General features: G+C 35.2%; 1 protein-coding gene across 1 annotated transcript in view; it reads right to left on the reverse strand.

The window, feature by feature from the left end:
• LOC150110692 (uncharacterized) overlaps positions 1–19,406 on the reverse strand; it is a 464,373-nt gene that overhangs the window by 434,702 nt on the left and 10,265 nt on the right. Inside the window, exon 2 of the mRNA XM_090405298.1 lies at positions 177–1,731. Coding sequence (XP_090261424.1) covers positions 177–1,731 — 1,555 coding nt within the window. The remainder of the gene's footprint in view (positions 1–176; positions 1,732–19,406) is intronic.

Genomic DNA, 19,406 nt, shown 5'->3' on the forward strand with positions numbered 1-19,406 from the left:
CAACTTATGCCATTTCACAAATATTATACATTTGCTTAAATTATGTAAATCTGCATCATTATGTAGATACATGGGTGAATACCCAACTAACTGACAGTACATATCCTACAATGAGTCTGATGACTCCATAGAAGTTATTGTAGTAATAAGAATAATATTTTCATTAAAGAGATTACCTTTAGAAGTTTGCAAGAATTCTTTTTTCCTTTTAAATATTTCCAAAGGTTTTCTGATATCTCCCTTCTCTCTTCTTGAAGGAACTGAACGACGGTAATTTCGTGCAGATTTTGGTGAAATTCTCTTCTTTCCACGGACACCTTGAATGTTTCTACTAGAGCAAGTAGAAGCAGACAGTATCCTCTTTTGTTCAATAAAGTTCTGTTCTTTATCTTCTGCAGCATTTATGCTATCTTGTTTACTATTTAACAAAGTTTCTTTTCCAGGGCCATGTTCTGAATGATCAACTAATACCTTATGAACTCCATGTATAAATTTTTTGGAAGAAATAGGCGAAGAAATATTCTCTGTCTTCTTAAATAAAATTTCATCAGAATTTTCAACATGTGAAATGCTGCTTTCTTCTGATAAGGAAATTATTGTATCAGAAGCAGAATGAAATTCCTCTTTATTGTCTCTTCCATCACAGCTACAACTCTGACCATGTTGCAGAGGTGATATAATTTGATGGATAATATCCTTACCCTGCATCTTATCATTAGAAACACTTAAAAAAGTTTTATTTATCAGACATCTCTGCTCTTCACCTTCCTTTTGATTCCCATTTCTTTCTGAAGCTGTAAAGAAGGATGATGAATGCTTTGAATTCTTCAAATGACAAGGGATATTATTGCTTTTATTTGCAGCATATATTTGTGTTAGCCATTCGCTCTTCTCATTTGAAAAACACTTTTTTTTTGGAACAGGCTTTATTGTGTCATTAGAATTTAGAAACAATGCACAAGTTTGTTGCTCAGCAGTAAAAGCATCAGTAAGTGGAATGTGATCAGCCAATGATGTATATTCTATAATAGGAACTACACATTCTTTTTCAGTTTTTACAGCACATAGAGAATCATCTGTTAGTAGATTTTCAAATGAACATTCAAGGCTATCATTGAAATAATTATCTTCTTCTTCTTCTAAAGGTCTTTTGAGAAATGTTCCTCTCCTAACATCGTTATTCCCATTACACATTTGAAAATTTCTGTTATATCGATATGAACACCCGTGATTCAACCTTTCATAATTTATTTTTTCATGGGACAATGGAGAAATTATATTAACAAGATAGCTTTCTGATAATTCAAGATCTCTTTCCAGATTATCAGTTTCATTACTTGAAATTTCTTTTAACACTGATCTTGTACTTTCAACTGGCAAAGACACACAAGGCTCTTCAACAAAATATGTCTGTCTTCTTAAAGGGGTAGTTGGAAGAGGATGCTCTTTGTCTTGTTTTTCAAATGCTATTGTTACAGAATCAATCACTGGCAAATTGTCTTTCAGGCTAAGTTTCTTTAAGCTTTGAAAAGAACTGTATTCTGTGTTATCTTGACCATTTACTGAGCCATTTTCTTTGCCATTTCGTGGTGATTTTTTCTTTTTTGAAATTGTTTTAATTGAAGCATACACAGGAGATTTAGCCACAGTATTTGAGCTAAGATGAGAAGTGTTCTTCCTGCTTTTTCCAGTTTTTAGCTTTGAGGATAGGATGATTTTTCTTGAATTTCTCTGAAAAATAAAAAAAGTTTAAAGATGTATTTTGCATATAATTATTATACATGTTTTATTATAAAAACTTCCATTTTTTTTTCATTTTAAAAAATATTAAAAAAAAAACTAAGTTACATCAATGGCTGTTCTTATTAGATAAATGAGATGATTCTGATTATATTAAAATAAAATGCAAGAGAAAAACTGGAGGAAGTAGGATAGACAAGAGATCTGGGTTTGATGATTGATAGAAACCTGAAATTTATGGGACATATTGCAAAGGTAGTGAAGGTAACACAGAGGATTGCTGCAATAATGAGAAGGACACCAACCTGCAGAGATAAAATGGTTATCATTCCGGTGTATAAGACTCTGATCAGACCACACTTAGATTATTGTTCTCAGATCTGGTCCCTAGGATTTGAAGGAAATAAATTAACTGTGGAAAGGGGTACAAAGGCGGATAACAAAGATAGTGTCGGGACTGTACCATGTTAGTTATGAGGATTGGCTGAGGGAATGTGGACTGCAGAATTTGGTGGATAGAAGAAGGAGGGGTGATATGATTGAGACTTTTGAGAGGTGGTTACAGGGTTGACACTGGGGAGTTCTTTCGCTTGGTTGAACAGTGGGAAGGAGTCATGACAAGGGGTCATCCCTGGACGTTACGAAAGGAAACAGAGAGAAAGAGGATGAGGAGTGGTTTCTTTCCATGGAGGGTGGTTGAATCATGTAATGCATTGCCTGATGGAGTGGTGAGAGCGAGAACGGGCAATGCATTTAAGGAGTGGTATGATAGACTTTGTGTTTCCTAGGAGGGACCTCCCTAGATGAGCCTTGATAGACTTGTGTTTCTTTGAAAGGACCTCCCACGATGAGTCTTTTGACTCCATGGAGGCCTGAATAATAATAATAATAAAAATAATAATAGAAATGATATATAGAAATATATCACAAAGTAAATTAATGTAGTATAAAAAAACATAAAAATGATAGGAAATGATTTACTATAGTGCTCTCTTGTTACAACACTGATAAAGAGGGCATCAGAATAAAAATTTATGCCATGAATAAAACTTGAATCCAATTAAGGTGGCATTAAAATGAAAAAGGCAATGGAATGTGGGTCGGATCTTTTTAAAAATTCATTTGAAGTTGTTTGAATTCTGAAAGGATTTAAAGTTATTTTGAAATTTAATGTACAGCAAATATATTTCCATCCCCTTTCTCCCACCCACCCCCCAAAAAAAGGATGAAATGTAAAAAAGTGCTAAATCAAACATTATGTACATAAGTATCCCCCCCACCCATAAAAAGGCAACAGCCTCCACATGAATTACTCTATGTATATGTTTTGAAAGCTACATCCCTATTCTGAACGGATGTTGTACTTTATAGCAATTTTCAAGAGTGTACAAAGCTAGGATATTTATTTCAATTCTTGCTGAAACTCTTGACTATAGTTTATAGCTTAACTTGATAGCTCAAGCCTTCCTGCAGAGCAGTGTTACTCAAACTTCAGATATCCGCATACCCCTTCTTAAATTTTCATTATTACCAAGTACCCCCTAATTAATTAATTTAAAATAAATTCATTAATTTAAAACTAAATAAATTAATTAATTAAAAATTAATTAATTAAAATTAATAAAATAATATTGGGGTGCTTAAGGGTCAAAGCTGTATAACTGAGAGGAGACCTCCACATAGCCTTTAAAGGAATGCGGAGAACCGACCAGGGCTTCTGACCTAATGTCCAATCCTCACCTTCTCATGGTGCACCCTGTTGGGTATTTACTTTGATACTGAACAAACGCGGATGGGCTGGCAATTTAGGATTTAGCCGACCAAATTGTATTCTTATTGGTTAAACCAAAATAAAAAAATGATGGTACAACATGACAAAATTTCATGCCGGCTGGGGCGTCGCCCGGTTAAACAAGGCCCTTGTTGTTTTCGCCAGGGAACCAGGGCGAACAGCGAAAAGTCAGCTACTGGAACAAATCTGAAAACAAACCCCAACTCAACATTACCAGAGTTAAAGATCGGTACTATCAACGTAAGAAGCCTGAATGGCAAAGAAATGGAGCTAGCTGAGGAATTAGATAAGTACCAGATCGACATAATAGGGGTGACTGAAACAAAAAAGACCAAAACTGGTGAGATCTTTCTGAGCAATAAATACAAAATGTTATATTCAGGCAATGACAATCAAGGAAAAGAAGGAGTAGCCATAATATTCAACACAAAATATGAGGCTAATCTTCTTGAATGGCAGTCAGTCTCAAGTAGAGTAATGTGGACAAATATGAGAATGGGGAACTGGACAATGAGACTTATTTGTGCCTATGGTCCCACAGAAGGTTCTACTAAGGTAGAAGTGGAAAAATTTTTTGACGCTTTAGAAAAAGCAACTGACACAATGAAAAAGGAAAAGTCGGTCCTTGTTGGGAATCTAAATAGCAGAGTAGGAAACGATTGTGAGACATACAAAAATGTTTTGGGAAAATTTGGAGAAAAGAGCAAAGCTAATAATAATGGCAAATATCTGTTGGATTTCTGCTCAGGACATGGACTGGTTATTACTAACACCATGTTCCAACATAAAAATGTGCACAAATTCACATGGAGAGAAGAGGCTAGGAATTAGAAAAGTCTCATTGACTATGTTATTGTTGATAGTGATGTTTTCTCTCTGGTGCAGGACACCAGAGTGTACAGAGGATTTGAAATTGGAAGTGATCACTATTTAGTCTTGAGCAAGATAAAATTGAATTTCATATTGAAAAGAATAACATGTAAGAAAGTTTTAAAACGAATAAAAGTTGAGCAGCTCTCAGATGTGAACTGTAGACTAAAATACAGAAAGATTATTGAAAAGAAAATGAAAGAGTTTGAGAACAGGAATCAAACCTTGGAGATTTAGTGGCAAACTCTGAAGAAAACATTGATTGATTCTGCCAGAGAGGCATGTGGTGAGGTTGTGTGCAAGGATAAAAAAATCAGAACTCCCTGGTGGACACAGGAAGTTAAAGAGGCAGTGAAGGAAAAGAAGAAGGCATATCAAAAGTTCCTGGAAAATAAGTCAGATTTTACTCTTACAGAATACAGAGACAAATGTAAGAAAGCTAAACAGTGTGTAAAACTAGCTAAACAAAATTCATGGGAGGACTTTGGCAAGAATATAGAAAATAAATATCAAGAAGGTGGCAAAATATTCTGGAGGTTGTTGAAGAAACTTAGGAATGGAGGAAAGAGTGCTGTAAAAGGAGTTAGAGATGATAAAGGTGACATGAAAACAGGAGAAAAAGATATCCTTGAAGTATGGAGTAATTACTTCGAAAAACTAATAAATGAAACAAGCAGTGATGACAGCACAGTGATAAAAAACACTTACCAGGCATGCAGTCAGGAATACATATGCATACTTGAAGTAGAAAAAGCCATCAAAGGCTTGAAATGTGGAAAGGCAGCAGGAGTAGATGATATTAGACCAGAAATGCTGAAGTACGGTGGTATAAAAGTTTTACAGTGGCCACTGCATAGTTCAGAAAGCCTGGACAGAGGGACGAATTCCCGATGATTGGAGTAGAGCTCTCATAGTACCAATATATAAAAAGGGAAATAAAACTGAATGTGAGAATTACAGAGGTATTTCCCTACTGAGTGTTCCTGGCAAGATCTATGCAAGTATACTTGAGAAACGGTTGAGAAGAATTGTGGAAGAAAAGCTTGGTGAAGAACAAGCTGGATTCAGGCCAAATAGAGGCTGTCAGGATCAGATTTTCACTTTACGACAAATAGTGGAGAAAGCATGGGAATATAACAAAGATCTGTATTTAAGTTTTGTCGATTTGGAAAAGGCATATGACAAGGTGCCAAGAGAGAAGCTATTCAATACGCTGCAGTTATATGGTGTCAATGGTGCACTATATCAAGCAATACTTAGTCTTTATTTGAGTTGTAAGTCAGCAGTTAGAATTGAAGGAAGTACAGGAAGATGGTTAATGTTAAATCTGGTGTGAGACAAGGATGTACATTATCCCCTTTGTTATTTATTATCTATATGGATCACATTATGAAGGAAAGTGGTATTAGAACCCGATATCAAAATTGGAGATGTTAATGTCAGCTCTTTGCTTTATGCGGATGATGTTATACTTCTAAATAAATCCGCTACAAGTCTGCAAGATTCGCTGACTAAATTGAATAGCTGTTGTAATAGATATGGTATGAAGGTCAGCAATAAAAAGACAAAGACAATGAAAATAGGCAGAATCATTGAAAATGTCAAGTGTGTTGTAAATGGAGAACCTGTGGAACAAGTAAAACATTTCAGCTACTTAGGCACGATTTTTACTGAATATGGTAAATTAAATATAGAAATAGACAACAGAATCAGCAAAGCTGGTATGGTGGGAAGCCAATTGAATAAATTCATATGGAATAAGAGAGAAATTAGTCGGAACACTAAATTAGCTGTATACAAGACAGTGTTCAAACCAGTTTTAACTTATGGATCTGAGAGCTGGGTCAGAATTAAACACTTGACCAAAGACTAGAGACCGCAGATATGAGAGTCCTGAGAAAGATTAGAGGCATGAACAGATGGCATCAATGGCAATATCATATTAAAAACGAGGATATTAGGAAAGAACTTGACATTGTCAGCATCCAGGAATGCATTAGCAGAGCTAATCTCAGGTGGTATGGTCACTTAAATAGAATGGGAGAGGAAAGATTAGCAAAACAAGTGTTCTCTGCCAGGTTGGCAGGAAAACGACCCAGAGGAAGACCAAGATATAGGTGGATTGATACGGTACAAAGTGCCTTAGACGATAGAAATATAAGATCTGATAATATTGGAGGCTTGACAAGTAACAGACTGATTTGGAGGAAAATTGTAGATAGGAAGTTAGTAATGATGTAATTTTTTCAAGTAGTACTGTCATATCCTGTACACCCCTTGAGGGTACATTGCAGGAATTTGATGATGATGATGAATAAATTAATTTGAAATATTAATTAAAATTAAATATCTATTTTATTTGAATTTATATGTTCATGTAAACAAAAAATATGATTTATTTTTAAATTTTGGTTTTCTAGATATGTCAGACGATACACTCATCAATTTCATTTGATCCAGATGCAATATCAACATTTTCTTGTTGCTTACAGCTACTTGTATTTGCTATATTGCTCTCTTTTGGGGGTTTTATAAATCCAATCTTTAACCAATGATCCATACGTAAGAATTTGAAAGCTAAAAAAAAATACTGTATTTACTCGAATATAACTACTTTTTTCCCAAAATTAAAGCTAAAAAATCATGTTGCGAGATATGCACACGAATTTTCGGAAACTAAAGTTTTCAGAAAAAAAACTGAAAATGGTGCGACTTACCAAGAAGTTCCCAGAACAGTTTCTTTGTGTGCATCGTCAAAGTCATCTACCCAAATAGCATCATCTTCTTTTGCATTATTTCTAGCAAAAATTACCAGTAATTTACAAGACTTGAGATACTTAGAGCAGCAAAGAACTGCATATGATTGGTGCAGTATTAACAAAAGATCATGCGAACCAAAGACAAATTAGCATTTCAACAGTTGAGTTGAAATGCTAATTCCCTTCAACCGAATTCCATAATTGAAACACATTTTAACACGTTAACGACGGGGGTGGTATCAAGCAAAACCTTATGTTCCACTAGCAACATATGGTTTTGCTTGGTCTATATAGCAGTTTCTGTTGGAGAGGGGATGTGATTCATTAGGTAGTGCCGTTTTATCCCAGTTATCTCTAATTGCACTGTTTGTTGAAAAATATAATGACTCCTTTAATTATGCATAGCCAAAAATTGCCACATACCCACTAACAACCTTTCGCGTACCCCCCCCCTGGGGAGGGGGACGCGTTCCACACTTTGAAAACATTGCTGTAGAGGATGCAAATAGGTTTATATCCAAAAAATCTGTCTAAGAACTGACAGATTTTTCTTTCATGTGCAGTAATAACTTAGAGTAGACAATGATTTTTCTTTGTTTTATCCAAAACTAAGTAAAGCAAAAACAAATTTTGGGGTAAAATTACATTTATAAGAGTGCTTCCAATTGTATGATGCTCCCACTTAAAGAAGTGTGGTTAGCTGGAATTATAAGTGAAACAAGTGAAGCTGGAGTTTATGTATGATGGCTAACTTTATTTGTTCCCTGACTAGTTTACCTGTTTTGCAGGATACAAATCTGTCACATCTCATGGATGTAATGTCTATATGAATGCACTATGGAGGCACTTAAAATGTGGAATACAAAAAAAAAAAAAAAAATCACTAAGTAATCTGCTATGTTAAATGGCCTTTGATCTCATTTCCTCTTTTTCTCATACAGAATGAGTACCACCCTTCAAGAAAATATCAAACTGTAGAAATCCAAAACCTTCTCTATTTTGGGGTATAGCCGAATCCATTCTGCAAGCCAGTTAGGCAAAAAGCACAGGACTAAACCTGATGATAATGTATCGGGAAACTTACCAATTAGCTACTGCCTAATCTCCTTACTACACACACACACACACACACACACCATTCTGCAATAATGTCCCAGAAAGAATCAAAAACAATGAATGTTATGTGTGTGGAAAGTGGGTGCACTGTATGGATGAAATATTCAAGTGCTTCTTTTCTCAGTACATGTTAAATCAACTATTCACCAATAATATCAATCATGAAAAATAATACTATATGGATGAAATATTCAAGTGCCTCTTTTCTCAGTACATGTTAAATCAACTATTCACCAATAATATCAATCATGAAAAATAATAATACTCATGTTACACAGTTTAACAAAAAAAAAAAAAAAAAATTTTTTTAATTCAATATTTGTTTAAGCCAAAATAAACATGATGTGTTATCGCTTAAAGATATCCAAGACCACACCACCTATTTTTGAGTGAATCACAAATACCAGTAACTGTTATGGCGTGAATGTCCAAACTTTATGTATGATTTCTTCCTACAAGAATGATACTTGCACATTTGTGTAATTTGATATATCATACAAGAGAATGCCAAATCTAGAATCTTCTCTTTCTCCAAGCATTTCCTATAATACATATGCCAAATTTAATGTTATTGAGCAGTTACATTTAAGTAGGGGATCATATTTTCAAATATTACAGAGAGCCAAAGAGGTTTTTTTTTTCCAAAATAAACTGCATATTCAAGAAACTAAATTTATAACTACAAAGGAACAGCATATATTTATTATTACTTAACATTATGAACATCCTTACTTATAGGAAGCTTCTTATATAGCATTTTTTTCCTCAATTTTGCCATGGCATTTGATAGAATATAACAACTCTGTTGAAAGTGAGGATGGGAGATGAATAACATAGGAATGGTTAGTCAAAAGATAAGAGTAAGTTATGTATGGAATTGCAATGTCGTAAAATAAAAGGTAATGAGCAAGGTATCAAAAGAGTCTTTGTTTAATCCTTTATCCAAGTGTAAGCAAACAAAGTTTACGCTTAAAGTAACTTCAGGACTAGGTAACTTGTATATAGAGGCCAATGACTTCACATCACTTGCCTTAGTATCCCATAATGCAAAGCATATATCCTTACAGAACATATAATGTTATGCATTATGGGAAGGGTCACTACCAAGACCGGGTTTGACCTTTGAGGTCTCATCAGTGGGAGTGCCAGAGCCAGAAGTGATACCAAGGTTGAAATAATGCACAAGTCATATTTCCATATACCAGTAGCCAAAAGGTGTCACATCTTATTACTAAAATACTCTGGATTAGAGAGATGTTGGAAGTTAGTTTTCCCACTTGACTATAGTATAAATTAAATATGCCAAGAAATTATATTCTTGGTTTAATTCTTTATCCAAGTGTCAAAGACCGGGTTTGACCTTTGAGGTCTCATCAGTGGGAGTGCCAGAGCCAGAAGTGATACCAAGGTTGAAATAATGCACAAGTCATATTTCCATATACCAGTAGCCAAAAGGTGTCACATCTTATTACTAAAATACTCTGGATTAGAGAGATGTTGGAAGTTAGTTTTCCCACTTGACTATAGTATAAATTAAATATGCCAAGAAATTATATTCTTGGTTTAATTCTTTATCCAAGTGTAAGCAAACAAAGTTTGCACATGAAGCAACTTCACAACTGGGCAACTCGTATATAGAGGCTAATGACTTCCCACCACTTGCCTTAATAGTATAACCAAGTGGAAAAACTTCCAAAAAAAGACTGTTTCGAGACTGCTGTTTTTTTAACCTATGTTGACAATATAGTTCAAGATGATAATAATATGAGAGGAAATGTTTAATTATTTGCTAATTGTGATAAATTGGGAAGAATAATTTCAGGAAGCTGTGATGGCATCTGGTTCAATGTTGAGCATAAAAGGTATCAAAGCAAGCATGAAGTCATACACTTTAGCCAGAGAAGATGGATAGTAAGATAAAATTACAGAAAAAGAAGAGTTCAAATAGTAATTGGCTTATTACTGAAATAATAAATATGGGATACCAAAAGAAAAAAATTAAAAAAAAAAAAAAACTTTCTACTCAGAGAACCCTTAATTACTAGAAAACCACAAGCAGTTAAAAAAAAATAAAATTACATCTAAATGTAGAAAAACAAAACCGAATTGGATAAATCAAAAAGCAGACATATGTCAGAATGCAGATGTCCAACAAAATTAGTATAATACAAATAAAATAACTTTCAAAAACACACAAACCTATACAACTAAAAAGGAAGGATAAAAGAGGCTATCTGACTGGTGAAGATAAAACATTTCTGAAATCTGGATGGACTATATTAAACAAATTTTTTGCGAAAGTGAACAGAAAATTATGAAAAAAAGTTTGATAAAAGTGAGGAGATCCCTAAAAATATTAAAGATGGAAATGGATACTGCAATAAGGCAGATGATACTGCAATAAGATGAAACAGATAAAGCTCTGGGTAGAGATGAAATATTGATAGCATATGGAGGAGACAGAAAAGCATTATTCAGTGCAGTTACACAATTAAGTCTTAAATTCTGGGGAATTTCCTATTGACTGGAAAATGGGAAGAATAATTTCCATACATAAAAAATGTCAGTATACAGAAATGTACAAATTATAGACTAATAACCTTTATAGACCTGGTAATGTGGATGGTGGTGATAGTGAAATGTATAGTCAAATAAGCCAAGCAAATAAGAAAAGGATGATCATTATGGGTGATTTTAATTATGGCAATATAGATTGGAATGAAGAGATAGCAACTGGAAGTAAAGAAAATGAGTTTCTTGAGTTTTTGAGGGATAACTACCTCAGACAGTATGTAACAGAGGGCACAAGAGGATTAAGGGTCTTGGATTTGGTCATCTCATCGGAGGATGTAATTATCAATGAGGTATCAAATCATCCACCAATTGGCGAAAGTGACCATGAGGTGATTACTTGGGTGGTTGCCAGCAGTGCAAGGACCCCTGTGAAAAAAGGGTATATGTGGAACTACAAGGGGGGTGATTATGAAGAGCTCAGGAGACAGCTTGCAGGTGTAGCATGGAATGAGGAGTTAGCTGGAAAAGAGATCAATGCAGCTTGGGGGATTTTCAAAAAATATTTAGTGGATGCAATGTCTAAATGTATACCACGGGTGAGAAGGTTAAATAAGTTAGGTGTGAGATGGATGAATAAAGAGATTAAGCATGCAATACAGAGAAAAAGGGCATTGTGGAGGCAGCATAAGAGAAGTGGAAGTAACCAATTTCATGAGTTCTACAAAGACCAGGCAAGGAGAGTGACTTGGTTGGTGAGAGTAGCTAAAGAGAGGTATGAACAGCAGTTAGCTAATGAAGCTAAAAAGAATCCTAGGGAGTTCTTTCGATATGTAGCCAGCAAAAGAAAGAATGATTATGGAAGGATGACATTGATTGGAGGAAATGGTATAAAGACAGCTGTTGCAGAATGTGTGGTGGAGATACTTAATGAGCAGTTCATAAAGATCTTTCAATCTTGTGAATGTGACTTCATGGAGAGATTAAGAGCAGTTGATGATGGGGAGGAGAGACTGACTGTAAGTGAGCAAGAGGTGTTTGGGGAGTTGAGTAAACTAGATGTAAATAAGGCTGTGGGACTTGATAATATATCACCGCGTATTCTGAAGGAATGTGCCAGAGAGTTGACACCTGCCTTGACATATTTTTTTAATACGAGTCTTGCACTTGGTCAAGTCCCTAAAGAGTGGAAGGAGGGCAAGATTGTGCCACTTCATAAAGGAGGTGATCGAACTCAAGCATCAAACTATAGGCCTATCTGTGTGTCAGGTGTTGTGGTTAAGTTGTTGGAGAAGCTTGTGAGAACTAGGATCCAGAGTTGGGTTGACAACAATGGTATAATCTTTGATGGACAGCATGGATTTGCTAAAGGGAGGTCGTGTTTTAGTAATCTACTTACTTATTACAATAAAGTGACTGCTTCCTTGGACAGAGGAGAAGGATACACAGTAATATACTTGGATTTCGCAAAAGCTTTTGATAGAGTGCCTCATGATAAGTTGACAGTCAAACTAGAGCAGATGGGGTTGGATATTAGATTAGTGCATTGGATTGGAGACTGGCTATCTGATAGGTATCAACAAGTTGTGTATGGGGGTGCAATATCCAGGAAAAGGAAAGTCACTAGTGGAGTGCCTCAGGGATCTGTTTTAGGGCCATTACTATTTAACTTGTATATTAATGATATTGGCGAAGATTTGGATGGAGATATTCAGTTGTTTGCAGATGATGCAAAGTTGGGACGAACCATAAAGAGTAGTGAAGATGTTGTGGCCTTGCAAGAAGACTTGAATAAATTGAGTGATTGGGCAAGCAAATGGGGATGTGAGTTCAATGTTGCAAAATGTAAGGTTTTAAAATTTGGAAAACAAAGATGGGATGCAGAATTTATGCTTGGTGAAAATATATTGTTGGAAGTAGAGGAAATAAGAGATCTGGGAGTGATAGTGGATAAGGATCTAAAATTTAGGGGTCACATCGCCAAAATTGTGAAGACAACACAAAGACTTCTGGGAATGATGAGGAGGACACTGACATGTAGAAGTAGGGAGATTCTTGTTCCATTGTATAAGGCTTTGATTAGGCCACACATGGACTATTGTGCCCAGATTTGGTCACCTGGTTTTCAGAAGGATGAAGAGATGTTGGAAAGGGTCCAAAGGCGACTGACTAAGGTAGTTTCTGACCTCTGGAATGTCGAGTATGAGGAAAGATTGAAAAGATGTAATTTGCAGAGACTAGTGGAGAGAAGGAAGAGGGGAGATATGATAGAGACCTACAAGTTGGTAAGGGGTTGCTATAGGATCAATGGTGGAGAAGTTCTACAGCGAATAGTGGGAGATCAGGGGAGAACCAGAGGTCATCCCTGGAAACTGTATAAAGAGGGTGTGAGTAGGGGAGTGAGAGGCAGGTTTTTTTCGTGCAGAGTTGTGAATGATTGGAATGCCTTGCCTGAGAGTGTGGTGTCTGCAGGGAGTTTGAATGTGTTTAAGACCCGGTATGATGAGATGTGTGTGAGATAAAAGGACCTCCTAGATGAGTCTTTGACTCCATGAGGTCTTGTTTAATAATAATAATAATAATAATAATAACCTTATTAAGTCACACATAGAAATCGATTTATCAGAATTATACAAAACAATTAAAGCAACTTATGGGCAACATTTAGGAGAAGAGCAAATGGGATTTAGGAGAGAGAGAGAGATCTATAGCTGATGCAATCTTATAACCTTAAATTAGCTGAATTAATGTGGGAAAAAAACAAATCTTTGCTGCTGTTTTATAAACTACAAGCAAACATTTGACTCAATAAGTAGAAATAAATTACTTGAAATTTTAGAACAAAAAAAAATGAGAAAAAAATACTCCAGTACTATAAAAATAGTATGTCAACAATAAAATTTGGAATAGCTGAAACTTCTAAAATACCAGTGGAGAGAGGTGTCAGGCAGGGATGTCTGCTTTAATCATATTTGTTTAACCTGTACCTGAAAGAACTAATTAAAGAGTCTATTCCAAAAAACATAGAAATAACTGTGAATAGACAAAATTTACATCATATAAAATATGCAGATGATATAGTATTATTTATAGATAATAAAGAACCTTAAAGAGCCTCCATAGCTTAGTCGGTATAGATGAAGCCCTTTGGTCAGAAAGACCTGGGTTTGATTCCCTTCTATGACGTGAGGAATCTTTTTCTTTCGACTAAAGGTGAGTTAGTTGGTCTCATACGGAGGTAAAGGGTTTTTTCTCGTGGAAACTTGGGTATTTTGTCCCTCAGAACAGGCAAATGGGCCCTGTGAACACACACGGATCTATGATCAAAATTACATACTTAGAAGTCCTTCATTGCAGGGCGCAACCTCAACCAGTCTTAAGGGGATGGATACGGAAAAATTGGGAGAAACCCCACACAACAAACAAAAACAAAACTTAAAGTACATGATTGAAAACCTAAAGACATAAAAACAGTAAAGACTATGTAATGAAGATAAATTTTAATAAAATCAAAACAATGGCAACAGGCAAAAATAGAGAAGATCTTAGCTTAGAAGTGGAAGGCAATAAACTGGAACAAGTTAAAAAATTAGTTATTTAGGCACATTGATCACAGACAGACTAAACCATAAAGAAACCATTAAACAAAGCATAAATCTAAGGTGGTCTACTACGACCAAACTTACAAATATGGAAAAATATACATCTTTCCAAAGAACTTAAAATCAAAGTATACATTACAATGGTACTCCCCAGTTCTTTATGGTATAGAGACTTGCATTGTCAAAAAAAAAAAAGAAAAACAAATATTGACAGGTTTTGAAAACAAGTGTTTGAGAAAAATAAATAAAACATCATGGACTGAAATGAAAACCAATCCGGATATCAAAAAAGAATTACACTACAATATTTCAACAATAACAAGAGTCAGACAAACAATTACAGTAGCATGAACATGAGTACAAGCCTACTAACAGGTTTCCACAAATTCTCCAAACTGGAAGAGTAGAAGGAAAGAAACCATTGGAAAGACATGGAAAGAAATCAATAGAAAACACTAAGAGTATAAGTGGTCTAAACTCTTATAGAAGCTTAAATAACTTGTTAGCCAATAGACTGGAAAGTTATTGTTCATGGTAACCTCAACCTGCCTTAAGTGAATGAAGAAGATGATGAGCAATGAGTGGAATGCATCGCCAACTGCAATGAATACTTCAATGCTGATCAAAGAGAGATTTTTGACTCCTGCAAAGTCTTCTGATTTCGTGGATGTCTAGAAATAATATTAATACTATCCCATTGTGCAAGCAATAAAAATGTGCTTAACAACTTATGATCTGCTTCAAACAAACAATGTATGTATGTATGTAGATATAATTTCCATTTAACATTAACCAAAACTATGCCACATGCATAATTTAAAAGTATACTGATCTTTTGTGATAAAAAAAACCAGCTGTAAAAATGTGTGAGAATAAACAATTAAGTAAGCGAGATACAGCCAACTCTCACTATAGTAAACACCACTAGAACAAACATCAACTATAACTATTAAAAAAAGTTCTAGCCACATCTCCACAGATATGTTTTTCTTAAGGACATTCACTTTATCAAACTATTCACTATTAGACACTATTCCTGTAGTCCCTATGAATTTGCTATAATGAGAGTTGATTGGCTTCTAGCAACAACTAGCATTGTTCCAACACATATACAGCAATTGATTTAACATTTTTTACTCTGGTTACTTAGTTGTAAGTACCAATTGCAAAGTTCTGATAACATCTAATATGTGTAATAACTTATTAATTTACTTATCCCTAAGATTCTACTTTCTGTGGCATGGTTTGAAGATTAAATTCTTTTTGTGTGATGCTCCAAGTTACAGAGTTAAAGATGGGAGAACACAGCTGTTGAACATGCTAGCTCTTATTTTGATATCTAGCTAGGATCTGATTATGGTTTTGATGATATTTTTGATATTTCCTCAGAAATATCATTGTCCATGTTTATTGATTGACCGAGGTGCGTGAAGGATTCTACACTTTCTATGGTGAAATTATTTAGTTGGATGGTGCGAGTTTGGAAGTATCTGTTTCTCATCCATTTGGTTTTGTCAGGGTGAATTTTTTAGTCCTATTTTGTTACAGGCATCATGCACTTGATGAAACATTGTTTAAAGTTATGGAGGGTTTGAGGTATGAGTATTACATCTTCTGCAAACAATATTTGGAGCAGTTTGCCATCGATGAATGTTTATGCCACCTTTATGGTAATAGTTATAGGATTGTCAAATAAGGTTATTTTGTATAGAGCTACCAGTGTTAATTTCTTTAATTAGATTGGTGTAGACTGGATCGATGCCTTGTTCTAGTAATGCTTGTAAATCTGCATTATGTTCAATGGTGTTGAAGGCTTTTTAAAAGACAATGAATACAAAGCAAAGAGGGATCTAATATTCTTTGCATTCTTCACTAAGGTGACTATTTATGTGATCTGTGTGTGTGTGTGTGTTTATATACAGTAAAACCCTGTTTTTATGTTCCTGCAATTTACATTTTCCTGCCATTTTCCATTGGTCCCGTCTTAAGGCCTATTCTTACGATATATTGTTTTCCCGCCATTAACAATTTGATGTGGACGTTATTTCCCGTGATTTGCGTTTTTTCTCAGGTGGCAATAATGATTTTCGAATCGATCAGCACATTTCTGTTACCAGATGGCATTGTTTTCGGCTGTAATTTCGTTTCCGCCATCACAGTGACTTGCACACTTGCAGCAGTAATGTAGTGATGAGCAATACCATGATTTTTCAATCACAGTACGAATTGATAACGAAAAAATTTCTGCTACATAATTTAGGGTGTGAGAGTTGCTTTCAAGTTGCAGTGGTGGATTATCCATGTTAGTAACATGGAGAAAAAAGACAGAAAATGTATTTCGGTAGAAGAAAAGATGCAATTCTGTGACATGTAGATTGGCATGCCGGAACACGTGTGCATTTAGCAAAAGATCTTGGACTCTCCGTGTCCACTCTGAACACGATAGTAAAAAACAGGTCAAGCATTGAACTCAATGCAAAGCAATCTGGAGCTATGTCAAAAAAAAAAAAAAAAAAAAAAAAAAAGCAAAAACAATCAACAATTAAAGATTTTTTTAAAGATAAATATAAGTAATTGTAAATTCATTTATTTTCAATTATTAAATTTTGTAATCTAGTATGTAGACTCACATACTAGCAGTAATTTAATGTTTTGTTTTTAAATTTTTTTTTACATTTCCTGCTATTTACACTCTTTTCCATCAGTCTCCTGAAAAGTGTAAAAAAGGGGTTTTACTGTATGTATGTATGTGTGTGTGTGTATGTGTGTATGTATGTATATATATATATATATATATATATATATATATAGTGTGCGAGAGGTCTATTTTTCATAAGCGAACTCTCGGTCAGTGTGAAAAGTATTTACTAAAATAAAGAGTTAAGAGGCTTCATTTCGGCGATGCAAAACTATATAAATCAAGTGGATATTAAATCCAGCATTATTTCAAAGCCAAATACAGGAACTATAAAAGTTTCGTACGAAATTTGACCAGAGAGCTTATGGGAATACACTCGCCAGCATTTATGAGTTGCCCTAGCTGGACCTTATAGGAGACATGATCACTGCCCAAGTGTAGGGTTCATATACATCCCGTATTTTACGAGATTGTCCCTTATTACAAGTTTTTGTCCTGGCATCCCAATAAAACTCTTCGGGACGCAGAATTGTCCCATAATTTGTGTTTAACATTCCCATTCTTAAACATAAAACATGTAATTGCCACGAAATCGATATTAGTTATTTATCATAAAATTGTCTTATCAATTGACAATACTGACATGTTGCGAGAATAGTGCAACTAGTCTTTGAGGAGAACCAATCAGTTCAATACAGCTGTCAGGCCAGTGAAACCTTAAAATGGACCAACAGGTGAAGATATGGATGCTTGAGCAGCAATATATGGATATATGGATGCTTGAGCAGCAATCATGTCTCCTATAAGGTCCAGCTAGGGCAACTCATAAATGCTGATGAATGTATTCCCATAAGCCCTCTGGTCAAATTTTGTACGAAACTTTTATAGTTCCTGTATTTGGCTTTGAAATAATGCTAGATTTAATATCCACTTGCTTTATATAGTTTTGCATTGCCGAAATGAAGCCTCTTGGCTCTCTATTTTAGTATAACTAGTAGTGCTGTTGGAAGTGGCCTTTTCATAGTTAATTCTCTTTCAATTCTTTTCTTCTTGTTATACTCTTTTTTAGATTCAGTGGTGTTTCAGTCTTTTTTTCCATGTAGGTTTGATAATCCTCTGGGATCTTCTTCCTTAATACTTGACAAATAATTTTATATTGTGAGTTTGGTTTTCAATTCCAACTACTGACTGACAGCTTAAATAGAGACTAAGTATTGTTCAATATACATTCCCACCATATAACTGTAGCATTTTGAAGAGCTTTCCTCTGGGCACCTTGTCATATGCCTTTTCCAAATCTACAAATCTTAAATATAAATCCTTGTTATATTCCCAAGACAACTATTTGTTTTAAAGTGAAAATCAGATCCTGACAATTTCTATTCAGCCTGAATCCAACTTGATCTTCACAATGATTCCTTTCCACAATTTTTCATAGCTGTTTCTCAAATATACTTACATAAATCTTACCAGGAACACTCAGTAGGGAAATACCTCTGTAATTCTCATATTCAGTTTTATTTCCCTTTTTATAGAATGGGTATGTATGTATTCTTATGGCAGAGTTCAGTTATAGTTCAATGTCCAATGTCAAAAGCCACTCTAGAGTCTCCTTTGACACTTCATGTATCTCCTGCAGGTTACTGTGGAAGCAGCAAAGGGGGCAGTCACAGTAAGGGCTGTTTGCTATATTCCATTTATGTAGGAGATAGTCACATTAGCTCTGATTCTGTTAACAGGTGTCCATAGCCTTCTAGGGAAGATAAAGCTGAGCTGTCAGCTGCAGGGGGCTTTCAAAAAAGAGCCATTTGTTGGCGAGGTCATAGCCCATTGTTGGTTCCACATGTTGTGAACTGAAGGTGCTGGACCAGAAAAGGCTCTGCTTATGTCCCAAAATGGGTATCTTGACCTAAGCCAGGTTCTAGGGGGATTTTATAAGAGCTGAGTGGAGAGGCAGTAGAGAGTTTGTGATTTTCTCCAGTTCGTTCTTTTATTGAAGCATGCCTGCCTTCATATATTTGATGGGGCTATGTTGGAAAGCACTGATAGTCATGAATTTCAGGGTCCTGCTAATCGTGCACGTTGTTATGTTCAGTTGGGATTCAATAATGTCTGTGTGAACACTTGTTTCCCAGAGCAGAGTAAACAAGGGCCAGAGCTGAGATCCTAAGTAACTCAGCTTTGAAACTCCAGCCAGTTCCACTTAGTCTTGAGATGATGTTTCTCATTTTTATTTTGTTTTTACTTTACAAATATGATTTTTGTAGGTCAGACTTCTATACAGGTTCACTCCCAGGTATTGCAGGTGAGGATCATGCTTGACTGGGCTGCCACAGAAAATTAGGCTGAGTTGGCATTTTGCCTCCTTTTTAAGATGG

This window comes from Typopeltis vanoorti, chromosome 1 (assembly GCF_054136105.1).
Source record: "Typopeltis vanoorti isolate ZY-2024b chromosome 1, IOZ_Tvanoo_1.0, whole genome shotgun sequence".
NCBI classification, from domain to species: Eukaryota; Metazoa; Arthropoda; class Arachnida; order Uropygi; family Thelyphonidae; genus Typopeltis; species Typopeltis vanoorti.